At 35.5% G+C, this 22,195-nt stretch overlaps 2 protein-coding genes across 5 annotated transcripts in view; one reads left to right on the top strand and one right to left on the bottom strand.

Moving 5' to 3' along the window:
* LOC106874328 (uncharacterized) overlaps positions 1-6,796 on the top strand; it is a 29,345-nt gene extending 22,549 nt beyond the window's left edge. For both annotated transcript variants that reach the window (XM_014922017.3, XM_014922018.3), the window contains 3 exons: positions 845-1,090; positions 2,391-2,500; positions 5,445-6,796. In XM_014922017.3, the coding sequence (XP_014777503.1) occupies positions 845-1,090; positions 2,391-2,500; positions 5,445-5,531 (443 nt within the window). In that variant the 3' untranslated portion in view covers positions 5,532-6,796. The remainder of the gene's footprint in view (positions 1-844; positions 1,091-2,390; positions 2,501-5,444) is intronic.
* The window catches only part of LOC106874327 (uncharacterized), a 217,444-nt gene continuing 200,942 nt past the window's right edge, over positions 5,694-22,195 (bottom strand). For 2 of the 3 annotated variants that reach the window (XM_089352893.1, XM_089352891.1), the window contains exons 33-36: positions 9,377-9,492; positions 8,060-8,227; positions 6,235-6,405; positions 5,694-6,035 (exon numbers count right to left, since the gene is read on the bottom strand). In XM_089352893.1, coding sequence (XP_089209019.1) covers positions 5,908-6,035; positions 6,235-6,405; positions 8,060-8,227; positions 9,377-9,492 — 583 coding nt within the window. In that variant the 3' untranslated portion in view covers positions 5,694-5,907. Of the gene's footprint in view, positions 6,036-6,234; positions 6,406-8,059; positions 8,228-9,376; positions 9,493-12,222; positions 12,413-22,195 lie in introns of all 3 variants that reach the window. The other variant, XM_089352892.1, reaches the window with a different exon arrangement.

Raw genomic sequence — 22,195 nt, forward strand, 5'->3', positions numbered from 1 at the left:
CAGTCCTGCTTTGTTATACATTGGGTGTCTTCTCCTATCGCCCTTGGCAAACCAAAGTCTTGTGAGCTGATTTGGTAGATAGCAACTGAAAGAAGCCCATTGTAAGTGTGTGTGTCTGTGTACTTACGTTTATGTGACGAGGAAACAGAAAAAAACTCTAAACCACCAACAACAGCTGCACCTGTTGTACTGTCAGCTGCTCAGGTGAGTGTTGTCTTAACTTTACAACTTATAAAGTTGGTCTTAACCCTTTCGTTACTAACCCGGCCGTAGCTGGCCGAGAGTACCCATTGTTATTTAAATGTATATTTGAACCCAAATCTCATTAGTGCATTCGTTAAAACACCTGATTATTGTAAATGAATGTCATTCATTTCCAATATTCTGTGGAAACATGTCTGATCGTGAGAAAATATCACTTTGTATGGAAACATGTATGGGTTGGCAACAGGAAGGGCAATCCAGCTGTAGAAAATCGACCTCAATAAACTCTGTCCAACCTATGCAAGCATGGAAAAGTGGATGTCAAAAAGATGATGATGATACTATATGAAGCAGTCATTAAGGGTAGCATATAATATATTAGTTTATAGAACTACTCACTATTAAATGAAGGCAAGAAGACATGTAAATAGCTGAATATCTGTCTGTAGATGAAGGTTAAGAGAAATAGATGAAAGCATCTAGTAATTATATTTACCTTGCTAATGGCAAAAATAGAATCAATGTTTTCTGCATTAATAGTTTAGCAACTGAATCTTCTCTGGCATTTCTCTAATCATTGCACTTATTTCATTCATATCTGCTCATTTTGAATTAAAATCTCAAATGTATTTGTTCTTAGAAATGGAATCAGAGGAACCACTTCCAAGTCCACCCAGTCCAGAGATGATGCCCACTGATGCTGATATTAAGGATGACACAATGGAAGGAAGTTCAGCTGCTGTAGAAAATGGCTGTGAGCAAAACACTGAAGAAACAGCAGTAAGAGAAACAGAATCTAGAGTTGTTGTTAATAAAGATGGAAAACGAAGGAAACGGATAAAAAGACAGAAAAATAAGACTTTTATAGATGATGAAGGTTTTATGGGTCTGTATTTTTTTGTTTTTCTTACTTTGAAAAATGTGATTTTTCTGTATATATGTACTATGTAACTGCTGATATAAAAAATGTGGATTTACATTAAATATGACAACCATTTACTGTCAGAAATTGAGCAGTAACCTTCACTATTTTATTGAAATGTTATTTCATGACATAAATTATTTCAGTAAAATAGGTGATGGTGATCATGGGGCAGCTTATAACATGTTTCTGCCTCATAAATATTTTTATTTTTATTCTCTTGGCTCTGCAGTGTTGATTTGCGTGAAAGATAGAGTGATTTTGACATGTGAGTGTGACTGGACATTAATGGTGTCAGTTAATGTATGCACGAAATATAACTGTGAAGAAGGATGGCAAAGGCTGAGTGAAAATTGCAGCATGGCTGTGTGGTAATAAGCTTGCTTCCCAACCACATGGTTCCAGGTTCAATTCCATTGCATGGCATCTTGGGCTTCTACTGTACTCTTGGACCTTTACTATAGCCTCGGGCTATAGTAGTGCATTGAGTCTGGTCAGATTTCAGGATTTTGGACTTCACTGATGAGATGTTACAGTATTGAGAAAAGTGTTATGTTGTACTAGATTTGTCCAACCAATGCCAGTACAAGAAGTTCCTGCAAGCATGATTTTGATGAGAATGTTTGTTCATCTTGTTTAATAATAATCTTCACGACTGATTTTATGTTCTGCTGGCAGTACAATGCCTTGGCATAACAGGTATCTCAAACTTCATTAGTATTTGATAACACCTGTAACATATCTTAAATATTTGACCAAATCTCTTCTAAAGCTCACTTTAAATTTTCACCATACAATCTGACTACTTGATCACTATTTGGTTGCTATTTTTAGCAAGTTGATAGGTAAAATTTCTCTGTCACACTTTTTTAGATCACTAACTTACCCATGATAATATTCATAATAAAGCTGAATGTCTTTTACTGGAGCAAAATGAACTGAGATACACAGTATACGGAATTAAACGCCCTGACAAAAGTTGGAATTAAATACCTGCATCTAATATCATCTCTTAATCCACAAGCCGGTAGTTTAATAATTTTGTTCATTGGCCATTTCATTGTAATAAACAAATCTTTATCTCTTAGCTCATCTTACTTTGCAAAAATGTAAATTCATTGTTGTTGTTAGAAACATGAAGAAACTCAGATCGAATTCAGCAAAATGTAAGCTTAGCAATGCATTTTTATGATCATGTTGCTAAAGATTTTCAAATTAAATAGAGAATTACTATTAATAAATTTAATTTAATTTATTGTTTCAGTTACAAAGAAAGTTATGGTCAGTGACTCAACTGATGTCTCTGACGAGGAAACAGAAAAAAACTCTAAACCACCAACAACAGCTGCACCTGTTGTACTGTCAGCTGCTCAGGTGAGTGTTGTCTTAACTTTACAACTTATAAAGTTGGTCTTAACCCTTTCGTTACTAACTCGGCCGTAGCCGGCTGAGAGTACCCATTGTTATTTAAATGTATATTTGAACCCAAATCTCATTAGTACATTCGTTAAAACACCTGATTTCACTTTGCAAACAGTTGAGTTATTGTATCCGACATTGTTTGGCGTGATATTTGAACTCAGTGAATTTTGGAAGATTTGAAGGTTTTTCAACAGAAGATATGGAGGTATCGAAGAAAAGAATGAATGAGCTACAAAAGCACGTGGTGAACAATAATGAATTGGATATTTCTGTATCCGAAACTGAAAGTTGCGATTCTGAAAGCAGCGACGGCGACAGCGAGGATGATTTTACACCAGAATGGAGTAAAGATTTAGAAAATATTTTTTTTAACAATTTTTCTGAGGAGACAGGGTCTATCCATAGTCTTTCTCAGGAAGCGAAACCTTTAGACTTCTTTTTCATGCTTGTTTGAAATGATTACTGCGGAAACAAACCGTTACGCAGAATGTAAACAAGCCGGAAAAAAAGATAGCTTGCGGTTTCCTGCAACTGTAGATGAAATACGGGCATTTTTTGCCATAAATATTATTATGGGTATTAGACAGTTACCCAGAATAACAAATTACTGGAGCGATCAGGAACCTTTTGGCGATGAATATATTTCCAGTATTATGAATGAGTACGATTCGTGAAGCTGAACCAATATTTACATGTGAGAGACACTAGCAGTACCCCCCCCCCGTACGTGGAGAACTTAGAGACAAAAATTATGCAATAGAATTGATTAAGAACTCTTTCTTTAATTATGTTCCAAATATCACATTAATATGTTGATAAATAAAAAAGTTACAGGTGTTTAATGAGACTAGTCTAAATTCATGATTATTTTAGAATTTAATTGAAACTCATGATGGGTGTATTTTGGTCAGAAATATAGTAACGAAAGGGTTAATTTATGTTAATTCATCATTGGAGTACTTAAGGTGTTTTATTTCTTTAGTTCAGTATCAATTTCTGTAATTTAAATGCTGCTTCTAACAGCAGTTATATCATAAATTTAAAATTACCATGGGTTTTCATTGCAAAATTTTTATGTTTGATTTTACTTAACATGATACTACAAATCTTATCTCTTCCCAATTAAGTTTTCTGCCTCCTTGGGGAAATCCCATGTCTTTATATACATTTGTTAATACAAATATTTAAATTGAATTATGTGGTGCCTTGGGCAAGTGTCTTTTACTGTAGTCCCAGATCATTGTGAGTGAGTTTTTGTAAATGCTAAGTGAAGGGAGCCCATTGTGTGTATGTGTGAATCAGCATAAATATTGACATCCTGTGGCCAATTATACAATCTTTTGATTTATCCTTTGCTTATTTCAGTCATTAGATCGCAGCCATGCTAGGGCGCTGCCTTTAAGATTTTTTAGTCAAAGGAATCAACCAAAGTACTTATTTTTTTGTTTTTAAGCCTGATACTTATTCTCTCCATCTCTTTGGCTGAACTGTTACATTATAAGGACATAAACACACCAACACCAGTTATCAAGTGATTGGTGGGGACACACACATCTATGAATGGCTTCTTTCAGTTTCCATCTACCAAGGCTAAAGTAGAAGACACTTGTGCAAGATGCCATACAGTGGGACTGAACCCAGAACCATGTGGTTGAACTGCAAGCTTCTTACCTCACAGTCATATCTGCACCAATGATGCTTAAGTTTCTTGTTGCCTTAAGCTTCTAAAGATGTGTGGAATATGAAAAAAAATCACTTACTTGAAAAACTGGTGAACGTTGATGACAGGAACAGCATCCAGCTGCAAAACCCTGTCTCAAATTAGTTCCTGTCTAGTCCATACTAACATGGAAAAATGGACATAAAATGAACAAACTGTATGTAGTAGTACTAAAGTTTCTCTAAAGATCTATAAACAACTTCTATTTGTTTGAGGCAAGTTCAGATTCCCTAACTTTTGCTTAAATTGTTAAAAAAAAAATGGTTTGAAATAATTCAGTTTATTGTATCAGGTCAACTCTAATAAAGCAGACTTTACCATAAAAGACATTGTAGCTGTTATCTTAAGTCTGCCTTATGAAGATGACATGGTGACATTACCTAATGTATCTCTGCTTAAAAAAGCAGGGTTTTATTTTTTGTTTTATGACAAATGACCAAGACCTTTGGCGTTATGCTGTGCTTGAGAAGAAGACTCATCAAGCCAAGTAAAATTGCAGTCATGGCAGATACTGGTGTCATGCAAATGGCATCTGTGCCGGTGGCGTGTAAAAGCATCCATTACACTCTTGGAGTGGTTGGTATTAGGAAGGGCATCCAGCCATAGAAACCATGCCAAATCAGACTGGAGTCTGGTGCAGCCTTCCAGCTTGCCAGCCCTGGTCAGCATGGACAGATGATGATGAGGGAAAGCTTTCTTTCTTGACTGAAAGATAAGAAATGGCACAAGAAGACCTCCACGCCTAGCAGGAAGGAGGAGTGTATCTTCAAACCAAGCCATGTCAAGCCGGAGTGGCACAGTAATCTCCGCAAACCAGTATGATCTCAAGTTCAAATTCACAGCTTCCACATCAGACTGTGGTCGGTGGAGAGAACATGCTGAGACCTTCATCCTGCAGTGGACTGGTCACAGGTAATCCAATCCAAAGGCACCTAACATGTCAGTCGATTGTGTTAAATTGGGTGATGAGTTAAGTCTACCACCTGGGTGAGATTTGAACTTGGAATGCAAAGAGTCAGAACAAATATCACAAGGCGTCCATTCTTACAGTTCCACCACTTTGCATTGGTATCTTTTTTTTATCATTCTGAAAGGATGAACGTCAAAATTGACCTCAAGTTGTTTATGTTTTGTTTTTACCTCCATATGTATACTGTTATTTATTTTTATTTTTAGCTCAAGAAACCTGCCTCGAAAACAAGTGTTCCTGACAAAGGACAGAAGAAGCAGTCATCCTTGATGTCATTTTTTAACAAAAAATAAATACATTGTTCAGGATTTTACTCTTAATATTTTCCTTGATATCTTCACTGGCCCTCTGACTAATTCAGCAGTTTTGTTGTCTTATGACCCCTGTATAAAACAGTTCATAAATTAAGAAAACTTGTGCAGCTGAAATGGAGATATCAAAGAATATTGTGAACATTATTTTTGACTGAATTTTATTAAATTTTTCTCTTTTGATTATTTTTCATGGCATTTCTAAAAACATTTTCCAGTTATGGCTTAGTGAAATCAATGAAGCTATTGTTTTATTCTCTGTTCATTTTCGATTTTATGAGGAGGTTACCTTGTTTACAAGACATTGCAGTGTAGTTGGTAGCTGAATAGTTACAATTGTTAGCATTTATTTGTGTTCTCAAGAATATTTTTTCATTATGAACTCAATCCAAGGTTGGAGTTCTTGGACATTGGAATAAACTCCAGGATTTCTCGGCTGGCCACAACCATTTCCCCAAGAGGTCACTCCAGTGAGTGTATAGACTCCTGTGAAAAGAATTAGGAATTAAAAATATAGATCACATAAATATTGGTTTCAAATTTTGGCACCATGTTGGAAGATGCAAATTTATAACCAGTGAACAAAACTCACATTACTTTATCTACTTGGAAAACAGAAGTGAACATGTATGCATAGGCATATGTATGGTTAACAAAAATTTTAAACCGACCAAGTGTAACTTACCATCTTTATTACAGACCAGAGGACCACCGCTATCTCCTTGGCAGCTATCAGGACCGCCTTCTATGTAGCCTGCACATATCATACGTGGAGTAATACTGTTCTTGTACAATGATTTACATAGTTTTGCTTTAATTAATGGAACAGTAGCTGCCTTAAGAATTGATGGATATGCTGTTGATAAAAGACGTATACTTTGTAAAGACACAACAAAGTAATCATAAAGTAAACATAAATATAAATGATTTAATATATGCACACGGACAATATTTACAAAGTAATGGATATACCTGACTGATTCAGCCTCTGCATATTGCAAATGTTCATTTTACAGATGCCAGAAGGATTAAAAGTAAAGTTGATACTGAAGGGATTTAAGCTCAGAATGTAGTAAACTAAGTACTGAAAATCATTTAGCCTAGCACTCTCTTCCTTCTGTAACATTTTATTTGCAATTATGAAATTTTCAATAAACAAGAACTAAATACATCTAGCAATAAACAAACTGGTGACATCAACAATAAACTGATCAATAAAGGGTTTTCAAAGCCCATTATTAAGAAGCCATGAATCTTTTCTGTTTGTTTCACCATGCATTCCAAATTCTTTGATATAAGCAAATTCAACAATAGAGCAAAGCAAAGAAGAAATTGATGTAGACAGCATCCACATCAGTGGTTACATCACTGTCAGCTGATTTTTGCTAGCCAGTGTCTCGATCATGGATTTCTGCAGCATGCATTATCACTGTCCTTATCTGCTGGTATTTATTTTATTGATTCCTGAAAGATGAAAGGTAATGTTAACCAGAGCAGGTTCTGAACTCCTTAAATATAATAATATAATTGTTTCAAATTTTGGTACACGGCCAGCAATTTTAAAGAAAGGAGACAGTTGATAACATCAACCCTAATACTGAACTGGTACTTACTTTATTGAATGTGGTTGTCAAGTGGTGGTGGTGGTGGTGGTGGAACAAACACAAATGCAAAGACATACACACACACACACACACGTGACAGGCTTCTTTCAGTTACCTTCTACCAAATCCACTCAAGGCTTTAGTCAACCCAAGGTAATACTAGAAGACACTTGCCAAGATGCCGCCCAGTGTGACTAAACCCAGAACCATGAGGTTGGAAAGCAGGCTTCTTACCACACAGCCATGTCTGCACCACCTTAACTATATTTTTCTCATGGGGTATGCTAACACTGCTGGATATGATGAAGGGGTGTGCCTGAAGAAGAAGTTGTATACTATGTTATCTCAGGCCAGACTGAAAGAGTGATTATGCATAGCACTGAGATTTGGGGTTGTTTTTAAGCATTGGCAACCTCTGTATCATAGTTCTGTCCAACAGGTATGAGATGTTTTGGCATTGCTTATTCAGTGCTAACCTATTTAGCATCAGACATTCATTCTTTACCTCCCCCCCTCTCTCTCTCTCTCTTTCTGTTTATGTGTATGTGAATGGGGGGGGGGGGCATATTTCTTATTATGTGAGGAGATGGACAGTCTTTATGTCAGTTGTGTTCAATTGATAAATTGTAATGTCTGTCTATCTGTCTCTCTATCTCTCTCTCCCTGTCTCTCTCTCCCTCTTTCTTCACTTTTCCTATTTGCATTTTTATAGTTCTGTGTGTGCCAAAACAGGCTGAATGTCCAGTCAGTCATACCAAATTGGCAGCATTCAAACTGCTGCTGCTCAAGAAGTTTGTCAGTGGCCTATGAAACCTACTGCTGTTTGGTTTTAGGCTACTCAATGCTGACCAAGAACCTGAAATAATAAGTCTGTAATGTTTAAATATATTATAATGATAATACTACCTTTTCCTGTGTTTCCCCATCCAGAAATATGACATCTTTCACCTTCAAAATAGGTTGCATTCTTGTCTGGCAAACAGGCTGGTTGTACATAATCATTGAAAACAATTCCATTTCCCTTCCTATTTGGCTCTATTTTAATTAGAGCGATATCATAATCATATGAGTTATCTGAAATAGTAGGATGTGGTTTTATATTAATATGGATATCTGCTATTTCAAACAAATAATTTTACAATTTTACATTGACAAAAATTTTACGAAATTTTCACATAATAGAATTGTACTTGTCTAGCAAGTGACTTGGTTTGAAACTGCCATTCTAGGCATTTAATAGCACACAAATTTTTACAAATAGTCAATTTCAAAATATTTGTCATGTAACTTACAGCACCATTTATTGCACAGTTGCAAAGCAATTTTACAATGTAATGTAAAGACTGAGATAATTACAAATGGTAAAGATGCTGCGAATTATAGCAGGATATTTTATTTTCCATTTCTCATAGATTCTTATTCAAAGCCAAAAAGAAAAGAAAAAAAATTGTTAAAGATTGTTTCATTGTTAAGAATTAGATGCATTAGACCATAAGATGAAGGAACAGGTACAAAAGAGTGATTCAATGACCAAGTTGTACAACTCACAGGTTTGGTCAATGAGCCAACAAGGGAGCAGAAGTTTGCAATTGTTTTTCTTTTACCTGTTAGAAACAGCAGTCAAGTCTCTATTAAATGACACCATTTTGTCTTTCAAATAAATAAATAAAAACAAAAAGAAACACACAGATGGCAGTGTAGTCCCAGATAAATAAAATACTGGAATGTCCTTTGATCACGGATCTTTTCAAGCAAGGCTGGATGAAGACTAAACATCAACAACGGTCAGCTGAAAGTTCAGCTCATTAGTAGAAGTCTGTGAGGCAATTATTGATTATACTGTGCTCATCTAAAATTAAATGAACATAGCACAGAAACATATGAGAGAATACAAACTGCTGAGCCTTCATACAGAAGTACTTTTAGCATTATTTATGATTATGATTTATATCAGTCACGAGCAACCTGCAGCTCATGGGACTTTCTGAATGGCATGTCTAAAGAAAAATTACTTTGAATTTTCTAGGAGTGAGGCCTGCCTTGTTTCTTGAGGCCCACTTCTCAAAAATGGTTGCCTATTCCTGATTTTTATAATCATTTCTGTGTAATTAACAATAGTTAATTAAATATTTGACAGCCAAAACAAGTCAAATTATTTTGAATCTAGTTGAGTGTTATTAATCAACAAGTGAATGAACATGCAAACTATAGAAAACTACTTACCATCATATCTAGGATGAGTTACAAGTTCAGCAACTTTGAAAGTTTGTTCATATGTATCCCATACCTTATTGCTATGATCTCCTACTTTGACGATTAAGCTTTCCTTCTTTTTGCCCCTGTTAAACAAATTTCAACTTGGAGCAATTATTAAACCAAAAGAAGCAAATAATCCAATTCATTACTGTGTTGTTCTTAAGAAATATCCATTTTATTTTAGTTGTTCAGAAAGTAGAATGGTTATAATATTTTATCTTCTATCTTTTTAATTCTTTCTGTCTCTGGACTGTGGTGACCATGCTGGAGCAACACTTAAAGGGCTTAGTTGAACAGATCAACCCCAGTACTTATTTTTTAAAGTCTGGCACTTATTCTAGCAGATTTTTTTGCTGAACTGTAAAGTTATGAGGATGTAAATAAACCAACACCAGTTTTATCAAGTGGTGGTAGTAAGGACAAAAGCAGACCATCCACACACACATACAATTGACTTCCACACAACCTCCATCAACCAAATTCACTCACAAAGAATTACTGGCCTAGGGCTATAGGAGAAGACATATGCTGAAGGTACCCAAGGAACTGAGCCCATAACCATGTGGTTGCAAAGTGAGCTTCTTAACCATACAGCTATGCCTGTACCCATAATATAATATTTGTTTTATGTAAAAAATATTTCTGTCTCTAACTTGAATATATTACTAGATCCAAACCTGCAATGCAGCAGTGTATGAGACCAATAACATCTTGCAGTTCCCCTTTAGTAAGATCACCAAAGAATTTAAGGTCTCTTGAATAAGTGAAATCCTATAATACAGAAACTCCAGGGACCAAAATGTGTCAACTGGCATCAACTAACCTTCACATTTGAGGCAAGAGTATGACACTTTTCTATTTGTTTTACTCTGAAAGAAGATTTTATATCATCTCTTCAGTATCTGCCCAAAAGTTATCACTAATTCTATGACTAAAGAAAGGCTCAAAGTGGTCACAGAGAAACCAAAGAAATGAATTAGAGTTGTTGAACCTCTGACTGGCAACTGCATGTCATGTCACTGCTCTGGTTAGACATGATCATCATCCTTAAAGTGACAGAACCATGGATCATGTTGGAGTTTATGGTGTACTGGAGAAAGCATATTGAAGAAGTTATGAGAGGAAATGTGCAAAGTAACAAGAATTGGTGAAGTGCTATGACAGAGATTGGAAAATATTAAAAACTTTATGTGCACTTGCTAACTTTATCAGTTAAAACCTTCAAAGGGGTACCCCAGCATGGTTGCAGTCCAATGACTGAAACAAGTAAACAAATATAGACATAAATTTATATATATATCAATCTTGCATACGATACTTAATGTGGATGTGTTGTAAGAATGCCATAATACAGTGGTTGTCATCTTGAGAAAGTATCTTGTATCGACTTTTAGTGGTTAAAAGCACAGAAATATCAGCAGTGGACCAAAAAATGCCCAGCAATGCCAGTGGAACTGATAGATCATAGGACTTTTGTATGTTCAGATGTCATCAGCAACAGGTATCAACAATCACCAAACTTTGCCTCCATTGATATAGATAAACAGTGATTAATCAGTCATTGTTATTGTGAATAGCTAAGAGATTGGGTAAGATTGAAGTTTCCAAAGAAATAAGCATCTTTAAAATTTTTTCATATGATTAAAAAAAATATGAGATATGTTGCTGAAAATTTTTATGACATCTGTTAAGAGATGAACAAAAACTGAATCACTGCCGGTTAAGAGCTGTTTGATCATTCAAATATCGATGAAAACTTTTACTAGTATCATAAATGATAATGAAATGTGGGTGAACAGCTATGATTGCAATAACAAAAAGCAAAAACACTTCAGAGTCGCTCAAATGGAATTTGATATTGATCACCTGTTATTATTGGAATGGTGATGTTCATCATGAATTTATTCCAAATGATCAATAACGAGTTTTACTTGGATACCCTGAAGCATTTATGAAAGGCAGTGTGAAGAGAGAGGCCTCTGAATGCTGCATGACACTGCACCGTCTTAGAAGTCACTCCTTACCTGTGACTTTGATAAAATACAAAATGTCACATGACTTCCGGATATCCCACTTTCTAGATTTAGCCTCTGTGGGCATTTTTATTCTGAAAGTCAAAATTCAATGTAAATTTCATATATATTAATGATTACAATACCCAATGTGTACATCTTCTTTTATGACAGAAGGGTGTGATTTAAGGGAATTTGGTGGTTATTTCTGGCAAATTAACTGACCACATAGAAAGACTACAGATGGCTTTTCAAATTTGTTTTAACTGTTGTTGGTGCCAATAAAATGTACATTTAAATATCATTACCATTATAAACACTCTTTTATTTATGTATATAAAATCATGATTTTCTTAATGGAAAACAAATTTTCTTTAAAAATAATAATGCATTAAAAAATATCCACACGTCACTAGTATTAAAACTCACGAAAAATACAAATGCAGTTTGATAATTTCAGGCAAGAGTGAAAATGGTGTAATATTTTTCTTGCAGAAATTTCCAAAATTTTACAAACAATTTTTTTCTTTTTAAATAATCTTTCAGTAAATTTTTTTCAGAGAGGAAAAAAAACAACGCTTCATGATTTATAACGATGTTAAATATTATTTGTTATAAATTGCTCATTTAACAAAAGGACTAATGAATGTCAATTATATCACCATTCATGCAATTGTGTTAATTTGATGATGTAGTAAGTTAAATTCAGTCTCTTGATTAGCAAAACATATGCAAAAAAAACCATATCATGAATCATATTTTAAAAATAGAATTAATAGAAACCTTCTCTCTACAACTTACATTACACAATGTGCTGCTGTAATGACCCACAATTCACCAATTACACTGGCCCCACAGTGATGGAGCCTACCCCAAAACCAACTTCTAAAGATCCTTGCTTGCCAGGGGTAAGCTCCTTCTATAGCCCTCACACCACCAGTAATACGTTGTGATCTTTGTTTGATAGGTCTCCGGCCACATTTTAAGTTATCTAAAGGAAGAAGAATGAAAGAAATTCCAAGAAACTATCAAACTGTCAATATTGCTATTGTTTCTTATAATATTTTGTTTTCTAAATGGCCAGAAATATTTGAAGCATTTCCATACTTCCTTCTCTCAGTTTTTTTTATCGCAATTGGATTTTTTCAAAGAAATTACTGTTTTATTAAATCTCCATGTGTATATATATATATATATATATAATTTAGTAAACATAGGATTTTAAAATGAGCTACTTTGAGTTTCATGCCCCAATACCAGAGTAATCAGATAAGCTTGTATAGCATGCCATGTATTACTCTGCAACCATTCAGGCTCAAAAAGGAACAAGTGTATAGATATGTATATATATATATATATATATATATATATATATAAACATCTATCTATCTCTATGTGTGTATTGGTCAGTTATCTATAAGTCAGAAAAAAAGCTCAGTCTATAAGAAATTCTGAGCAGTTATACTTTTATGTATTCAAGTAGCATATATATATATATATATATATATATATATATATATATAAATATATATATATATATATATATGTGTAACAATTAGAAAATGGAGGATAATATGCTGAACCCAACTACTTGCAGACGGTGTATCCCGTTGAATTCATTAATTTAATTCATAGCAAAAGTGACAAAGGGAGGAAGAAAAGAAAAAGAAAGAAAGAAAGAAGCAAAGCACAGGTGTCCATGGCAGACTATGTTATTTTGCCAACATGGTTTACATATAGAAGTACAAAGTACATAAGGAATTAGAGGATGAACAGAAGTTTAATCTTACAGCTGTTACGGCCTAGTTTTGGCAGACCCCATTCTATCCGAATTTGTGAGTGCACGCGTGGATGTGTGTACGTGCATGTGCGTATGTGGATGTGGATATCTATATGGATGTGTGTACATATGTATGTATATATATGTATATATATATATATATGTGTGTATATATGTGTATGGGTATATGTGTGGGTATATGTATATGTGGGAGTGTATGCATGTATAAGTATGTGTGCGTGTGTGTACATCTAGTTGTGTGTGTGTGTGTGTGTATTTATGTATGTGTATATGTATAGGTGAGTATGTAGGTAGGTATGTAGTTGTGTACATACGGTTGGCCACACAGTTGTGTATGTATGAATAAGTATGGGTATATGTGAGGGGACCTAATGTGTATAAGGATGTATATCTGGATATGTATAGATGAGAATGTATTTATCCTCATTGTTACTGTTGTGGCTATGGAATTAAGAGATGTGTGGCTGCGCGCATACATGTGTATGTACATACACGCACGCATGAGAGTGAGTACGGGGGGGGGGATTTACACAGCACACGTGTGTGTGGGGGGGGGGGGCGCAGGTAGGCTAGCATCTTGACCGGCCACTGGCTATCCAACCGTAGCTAAGCGTAGGCAGTTTAAAACAATAGCTGCCCAATTGGAAGGAGGAAGTTAGCGGTAGTAATCAACCCTCCCCCACTAGCAGCAGAATGGTAGAGCCGTTGGAAGAGGCAACAGGATATCTTACACCGCTAAGTTTGAAAGTTTGGCATATTATTGTTGTTGTTGTTGTTGTTGTTGTTGTTGTCACCGTCATCGTCACCTTCACTGTTATTGCTACTAGAACATTAATTGCTACTAGAACATTAATAACTTGTATAAAATGAACTTCTACATAGAACCTTCCAATATATACAGAAATGACACACACACACTCAACAAAACCTCCTTTCTAAAAAACACTTCCAGCTTTCTAGATACGGCTAATAGAGCTGATGCCACAAACAACGTATGTGGTGGAATGTTTGCTTATAAAAACTTGTATATGCACACATGAGAGTAAGGGGACATCCGAGTAAGGCTGTGCACACGAACCAACACATATAGATGTGCATTGGAGTGCCTATAGCGATCTATCTATAATGTTTGTAGGCTTTTTGGGTGCCTTGTGTTTCTAAGGGTTTTTTGACATATATCTTTTCTATATGTTTGCATGTCCCACATGCTATACCTTCATTTATGTATTCTTTTTTACTACTATTATTATTTTTTCCTCCTGTACCCTTATTTGTATTTTTTATTTTTATTTTTATTTATATTTTGATTTCAATTGTATTTTTATTTTTATTTCTATCTTATTTTTGCTGTTGTTTTTCTTCTGGTCTCTACCACACCTCTGTTTTTACCTCTTGCTCTACATCTGTATGTAACCCTTTGTGAATCTCTGAAGAGGCCTAGAGGTTCGGGCATGTAACCCCATTTCAAAATGTCATCCGATAATCACTCCGGAAAGGAATATTCGGATAGAATGGGGTCTGCCAAAACTAGGCCGTAACAGCTGTAAGATTAAACTTCTGTTCATCCTCTAATTCCTTATGTACTTTGTACTTCTATATGTAAACCATGTTGGCAAAATAACATAGTCTGCCATGGACACCTGTGCTTTGCTTCTTTCTTTCTTTCTTTTTCTTTTCTTCCTCCCTTTGTCACTTTTGCTATGAATTAAATTAATGAATTCAACGGGATACACCGTCTGCAAGTAGTTGGGTTCAGCATATTATCCTCCATTTTCTAATTGTTACACAAATTTTGGGTAAAACCTCCACTTTTACCCGCTCCCATTGATTGCACCTAGTATAGCACTAGCGTAGCAATAATTGGGTACCCTCCCAGCAGTATACTGGATAGATACTATCCCTTAGTGGGTTGTACCCCCAACCCCTAACTCTCTCACGTTATATATATATATATATATTCTTGGTCATGACATATAACCGATCAGAAAGTTACCATTGGTTTCCTGTCTACAGTTGCACCGGGCAATATAGATGACTCATCAGACATACTGGCCTGAAGCACATAGCCGCTTTACTGATGGAGGTAAATGCACAGTCTTGGTCAGTTTGGTGGTGTAAAAAAATCCCTTTCTGAGAGGAAAAGTAGAGTTGCCTCCCCTTGTTTGATTCCAGCTGTAGCCAAAGTTGGTCAATTGTGCTTTCATACATATTTCACATTCTTTAGTCTGCAAATAAGGAAGACTACAACGAATTTTCTGTCATGAGAGCAGCAGCTAAAACTTCAACATTTTGAATTCAAGAAGATACCCAGCAAAGTTTTCATTGAATTTCCATTGAAGTTTGGCCTAGATTTATCCAGCAGCTTCCAGCTAATTTTATATAGCATTCCTCCTCTTTTAATTGCCATATATAGCTAATGTTGTAATGTTGCACTTCTCTGGGATCCTAAAAGAGGACCTGTTGTTATTTAGCCTGACCTTCAAAGGACCCTCCATTGTGCTAACATATTTCTCTGTGTGTTCTTTTGTTGCTACTGCTACCGTTGGATATCACCTCTGTTTCATAGACCACAGCCTCAGTGTTGCATTGATCATTCATAGGGCATTCCCTGCAATCCTATATGAGCATCCTACTTCTGCATGGGGTAGGATTCTAACTAATGTATTTTTTGCATTAGGTGTACAACTAAACAAAATCCTTAAGTTATGTTTATCGAATAACCTCCTATATCAATTGTGTTGATATACACACACATGCACACATTTACATACTGTGGCACATTGCACACACATGAAAATAATCTGTATTGCAATCATGCAAAAAGTGAAACAGTAACATCCATGCCAAAATTAATTGCAAAATTGTAGATGATGAACAATGAAATTTGCTTCAAGTATTTGTTGCCTAAATACTTCCCCAACATTATAAAAGAAATTAGATAACAAACCTCAAAAAAGTAGTTGAGGAAATATATAATCTTTCTATATATTCTTAGATCAAATGATTTATCTCAAAAAGTATGGTGAAAATATATAATTCTATGTAACAACGAATTTACCTTGTGAAAATATTGAGTAGAATCTCTTTTAGTATAGCAAAATAAAAGCCTAATCATAGTTTTGTATTCATATATCCTTACTTGTATGGATTAGACATATATACGTTTTACTAGAAGCTACTTATTTTGAAGCCAGATATTCCAAGTCAAACAAAATAAGGTGATTGGCTGGAGGAAAACAATAGAGTTTATATTTAAGAAGAATGCTTAGCATACATATTTGAAGACTAATAAAACTTGTCAGTGAATAATTAATGTTTAAAGAAAGGTAGCACTGATACTTATCATATCAAAATAAACTGGACTCTTTTTCGATGGCAATTTTGAAAATGAAGATTTTGAATCAAACAATGGAAAGATGAATATAAACAATGAAGAGAGAAAAATAATCCCTTTAGAATTATAAAAAGTTCAGCTATGCATTAATGTTAATCAGTAACTACAAAAGAAACAAGACAAAGTATATATCATTAAAATACAAATTGCTAGTGGGCATATATAAATATTTCCCAAATAACCAATATATAAATTGATCAGCAAAGGCAAGAATAAATACTGGTTGGATATGACCCCTAATTATAAAATGGGGTTCCTTCAAAGGATCTCTAAGTAACATTACTCAATAAGGTGAGTAGGTCAGAGATCAAGGAGTTTTTTCAGGTTAAACTGCTACATCTCTGCATTAAGAGGTCACACCTCTGGTACCATGGACATGTGATTGGAATACCAAAGGAAAGAAGCACAAGATGGATTCTTGAAGCTGAGACAATTAGCAGAAGACCTAAAGGTAGACCATGAATGAGATGGTTGGATAATACCCATTGTCTCAATTGGTTGTGTTTGGGAATCCAGCAGGAAGTGTAATGATGGTTGCTTCTGACAGGTCTCTGTGGAGGAGGTGCCTGAGGACTGTACTCCATGATACTGCCAGGAATAATGAATATAGAGAAATGGATGGATATTAAAATACCTGATTATTGAATCAATGAGACAAATTTAAAGTAACATATGAACTACAATACCCTTTATATTTATATATATATATATATATATATATTCGTGCTGGTGGCACGTAAAAGCACCCACTACACTCTCTGAGTGGTTGGCGTTAGGAAGGGCATCCAGCTATAGAAACTCTGCCAAATCAGATTGGAGTCTGGTGTAGCCATCTGGTTCGTCAGTCCTCTGTCAAATCGTCCAACCCATGCTAGCATGGAAAGTGGACGTTAAACGACGATGATGATGATATATATACCCATGTGCCATAGGACATTCTATCTCGTGTGATACACACTATGAAGCAGTTCAGGTAATTAAAAATGAATATAGGGATATTTTACAAACTCTTAAGCATATGTTTGAAAACTCAGAAGAGAAGCCTAAATTTAAATGAGATGCAAAGTTGGTAAAATTGGAATATGCTGTTTTAACAGTCATTTGGGAAGAAGTTATGGAGAATTTTAACAAAGCAAGTAAGAAACTCCAAACCCTTGGTTCTGATGTATTTGAAGGTTACCTTCTGCTAGCATCTTTGCTTTCATTTGTTAAAGAACTACAAGAAAATTCAGCAACAGAATTGCACACTATGAATCAGTAGCAAAAGGTTTATGTGAATATATCACCTCAAATTATTCTGATGTTCCCAAATGCATTGTTACAAAGAAAGTTGCAGATGGGACAAGTGAAAGGGCTTCTTTGAAAGGAGCTGAAAAATTTGGGATAGTTCTAAATCAAGCCTATGACTGCTTGATAATCCAGTTAAGCAAGAGGATGGACCCATACGAGCAGATTATGAAAAGGTTCAAGTTTCTCTCAGAATTGATGAAGAATTCAGAATTTGATAAGAACAGTATGAAACTTATAATATAACATTATGAAGACGATATTGATCACAAATTACTAAATGAGTGTTATCAGTTAGGAAATCCCAGAACACAGAAGAAAACACACCATCTAAAATGCAATGCACAGAAGTTCTTCAGCTTATTTATGAGCAACAATTAATTGAAGTGTCCCCTAATATTACCACTGTGCATAAGCTGTACTTGACAATGCCCATCACAAGCTGTGAAGCAGAAAGGAGTTCCTCAAAGCTTTCCTTTGTTAAGAATAAATTTCAGTCTACCATGACTGAAGAGCATTTAAATTCCTTATGCGTATTGTCTCTAAAAAATGACATTGCAAAGAAGCTATCATATGACAAAACTGTTGCTACAAAAAACAGAAAAGAATATTTTGTAATTTTTGTATGTATCTTAATGATGCATCATGCATGTATATAACGCTTCCCTAATTTTCAAGCCCCCATAACTCTAAAAGTATAAGGCATAACCTGGAAAATATCTGTAGTTATCTGCCATGGAACAACCACATCGACAAAGATATCAGTGATTACCCACACCTCGTTTCTAGTACATAGAGGGCTCACTTGCAGACTCATTTTTAAGGACTCCACATCACAACTCCACCATTTAGGCTATCAGGGCCTGAAGCTGGAGTTCCTTGCAAGGGCACGAAAATTCTTTGACCCTTGTTGGATGTTACCCTACTGTTGCTGGTTGTAATATTTTAAGTTTCAGGGCCCCAATATTGTAAATCCACCACTGCCCAGAAGATCTTAAGAAAGTACATTGTTTCTTCTAAATTCCCTCCTGCATTTACTTCTGCCATTACTGATATTTGGGGAAGGGGAGTCGGATGTTTGAAAGACAGTCAAGACATATAATGAGATAAAAACTTTCATAAGATTGTTTTTTAAATGTATTAACAGAAGCCAAAGTAACACTGAGGCTTAACGGGTATACTTGTCTATGTGTTCTTGATGGTTAAATAACAGTAATACAGGTTGTAAATGATCTTTACACACACACACACACAGACACTCACATGCACACGCACACACACACACTGTTGTTTTTATACTGTCCCAGCTCAGCTCAGCTCAGCTTTGGTCAACCAGATTTATAATCAGAGTGTTCCAGTTATGACAGTCCCATTTTATTTTCAGATAACGAATCCAAGTGTCTATTTTATCCTATGTGTCCTTTATTTTAAAGATGTTAAGGTATAGTTTTGAAGGAATTTCACTGCTACATTTAACAGGTCAAATAAACATACAGGGATTTCCCCATTAACTTGAGATAGATAGATAGATAGATAGATAAATAGATAGAAAAAGAGAGAGAGAGAGAGAGAGAGATGGAGAGTAGAAGAGAGATAATGTCTTAGTAGAAAACATAAGTGTACTCAATACACACTTGTGATGAAAGTGTAGGGATCAGTAATATATTTTTAATGTGCAGTATGACTGGTAAATATTAATCCATATCTGTGCTTCATTCAACTCACATCACACAAAGACAAAGCTGTTTTCATTAGTAAAGGTAAAAGAATAGAAAGTGGCTGGTGTTGTAGCAGTTGATCATATAACAGACACTCTTAGATTAGAGTTGTAGTAGCTGTTAGATTAAGTAACATATCAGGAAGTTTTTCTCTTAAAGTTTTAAAATAGAAATTTGATGCTATGTTGACAGATCGAAATTAGTTCAGACTTATGATAAGGTTAGGGTGATGTTATGTATTACATACAGTTTCTCTATGTTGTTCAGCTCATTCATAAAAGACTAGTGAATCTAAGACCAATCATTTTATATTTACTCTATTTTTCTTATTACTTGTAAGGATTTTTGAGCGAGACCGTTGCCAGTTCCCCTGGGGCTCTTGTGCGGGTGGCGCATAAAATACACCATTTTGAGCGTGGCCGTTACCAGTACCGTCTGACTGGCCTTCGTGCCAGTGGCACGTAAAAGCATCCACTACACTCTCTGAGTGGTTGGCGTTAGGAAGGGCATCCAGCTGTAGAAACTCTGCCAAATCCGATTGGAGCCTGGTGTAGCCATTTGGTTTCACCAGTCCTCAGTCAAATCGTCCAACCCATGCTAGCATGGAAAGTGGACGTTAAACGATGATGATGATTGTCTCCAAAATAAATATTGATAAATATCAAAACAGCTTATGTTTTATGGTGCAGTGTCAGAATAACCTGCTGTGTTAATGGAGTCAAGTTTTAAATGAATGATTCACAAAGTCTGTGTAGTTAGTAGAAGCTGTTATAGCTATTTTATCACCACAGTAGACTATACTCTTTCAGAGACATATTCCTGTAGGTAAAAACGATTTATGTATTGTACATATGCAAAGTGAGTCATTAGAATTTGTATCTGGTCATATTATATATGTTCATTATGATAGAAAAATTTGTGGTTTCTATTGAAAAATTACTTAGTACAGTCAAAATTTACGGAGTAAGCTCATAGTTCTTTGTTTACTTCTTTCCTCTTATGAACATAGTTTTACTGCCATGCAAAATAAGTAGTGTGAAATCCAAGTATGGATTAAAAATTTCAACCTCACTCACAAAAACACATGCCTGCTAGCTCTGTAGATGTTATTGTAAGTTTACAAATAAACACAATATAAGTTAGCACAATTATGTGATATGTGTAATTAATATATTAGTAGTACATATGTGAATTGGTTCATCTGTGTGTATATACACAAACCTACATCTTCCTTCTCCTATCATCCTCACCACCATCATCATATTTATATATACACATGGACGTATATACTATAAATACATGTGCATGTAAATAATAAGTATGTAAGTATGTATGTATGTCTATATATATATATATATATATATATATATATATATATATATATATATATATATAAGCTCGCAGACATACGTAAGCTCGCAGACATACGTAAGCTCGCAAGGAATGAAGCCAGTATGCTCCGTTGGATGTGTAATGTCAATGTGAATACCCGTCAGAGTGTAAGTATCTTGAGAGAAAAGCTGAACATTAGAAGCATCAGTTGTGGTGTGCAAGAGAGACGATTGCGCTGGTATGGACATGTGGTGAGAATGGATGAGGATAGCTGCATGAAAAAGTGCCACACCCTAATGGTTGAGGGAACCCGTGGAAGAGGTAGGCCCAGGAAGACCTGGGCTGAGGTGGTGAGGCAAGACCTTCGTACATTGGGCCTCACCGAGGCGATGACTACTGACCGAGACCTTTGGAAATGTGCTGTGCGTGAGAAGACCCGGCAAGCCAAGTAAGATCGTTGCCAGTGCCCCTGGACTGGTTCTTGTGCGGGTGGCACATGAGATGCACCATTTTGAGCGTGGCCGTTGCCAGTACCGCCTGACTGGCTCCCGTAGGATTTTCGAGCGAGATCGTTGCCAGTGCCCCTGGACTGGCTTGTGCGGGTGGCACATAAAAGACACCATTTCGAGCGTGGCCGTTTTTGTGCCAACCACTCTCTGGGTGGTTGGCGTTAGGAAGGGCATCCAGCTGTAGAAACTCTGCCAAATTAGACTGGAGCCTGGTGTTGCCATCCGGTTTCACCAGTCCTCAGTCAAATCGTCCAACCCATGCTAGCATGGAAAGCGGACGTTAAACGATGATGATGATGATGATGATGATAATATATATATATATATATATAAATATATATATAAATGTAATAATATATATATATATATATATATATATAAATGTAAGATCCAGGGATCAAAGTATAGGAAGAAAGTTAGCTTCAAGCAATCCTTAGTAAATATAAAAAAAAAGCTTTCAGGGACAATAGTGATTTACTGAGACGGAAGATTGTGGATTTTTTTTGTATTGAAGAATGATAAGCTGAAAGAAGTTCTTTTTATATTCTACACCGGGCAACCAGGGTTACCGAGTGTGCAAATAAAAATACAAGAGATACGGATTGGTGTAGGTAAGATCCAGGCTGCATATATTTCATAGCAGGTGGAACCACAGAAGTGGTAAAAATCCAAGTAAGGTGTATACCGCTGGCTGCTCTTCAGGCCAAGAATATCTTGATTAGATTAAAGCTTA

This window comes from Octopus bimaculoides, chromosome 5, assembly GCF_046866305.1.
Source record: "Octopus bimaculoides isolate indiv1 chromosome 5, ASM4686630v1, whole genome shotgun sequence".
NCBI classification, from domain to species: domain Eukaryota; kingdom Metazoa; phylum Mollusca; class Cephalopoda; order Octopoda; family Octopodidae; genus Octopus; species Octopus bimaculoides.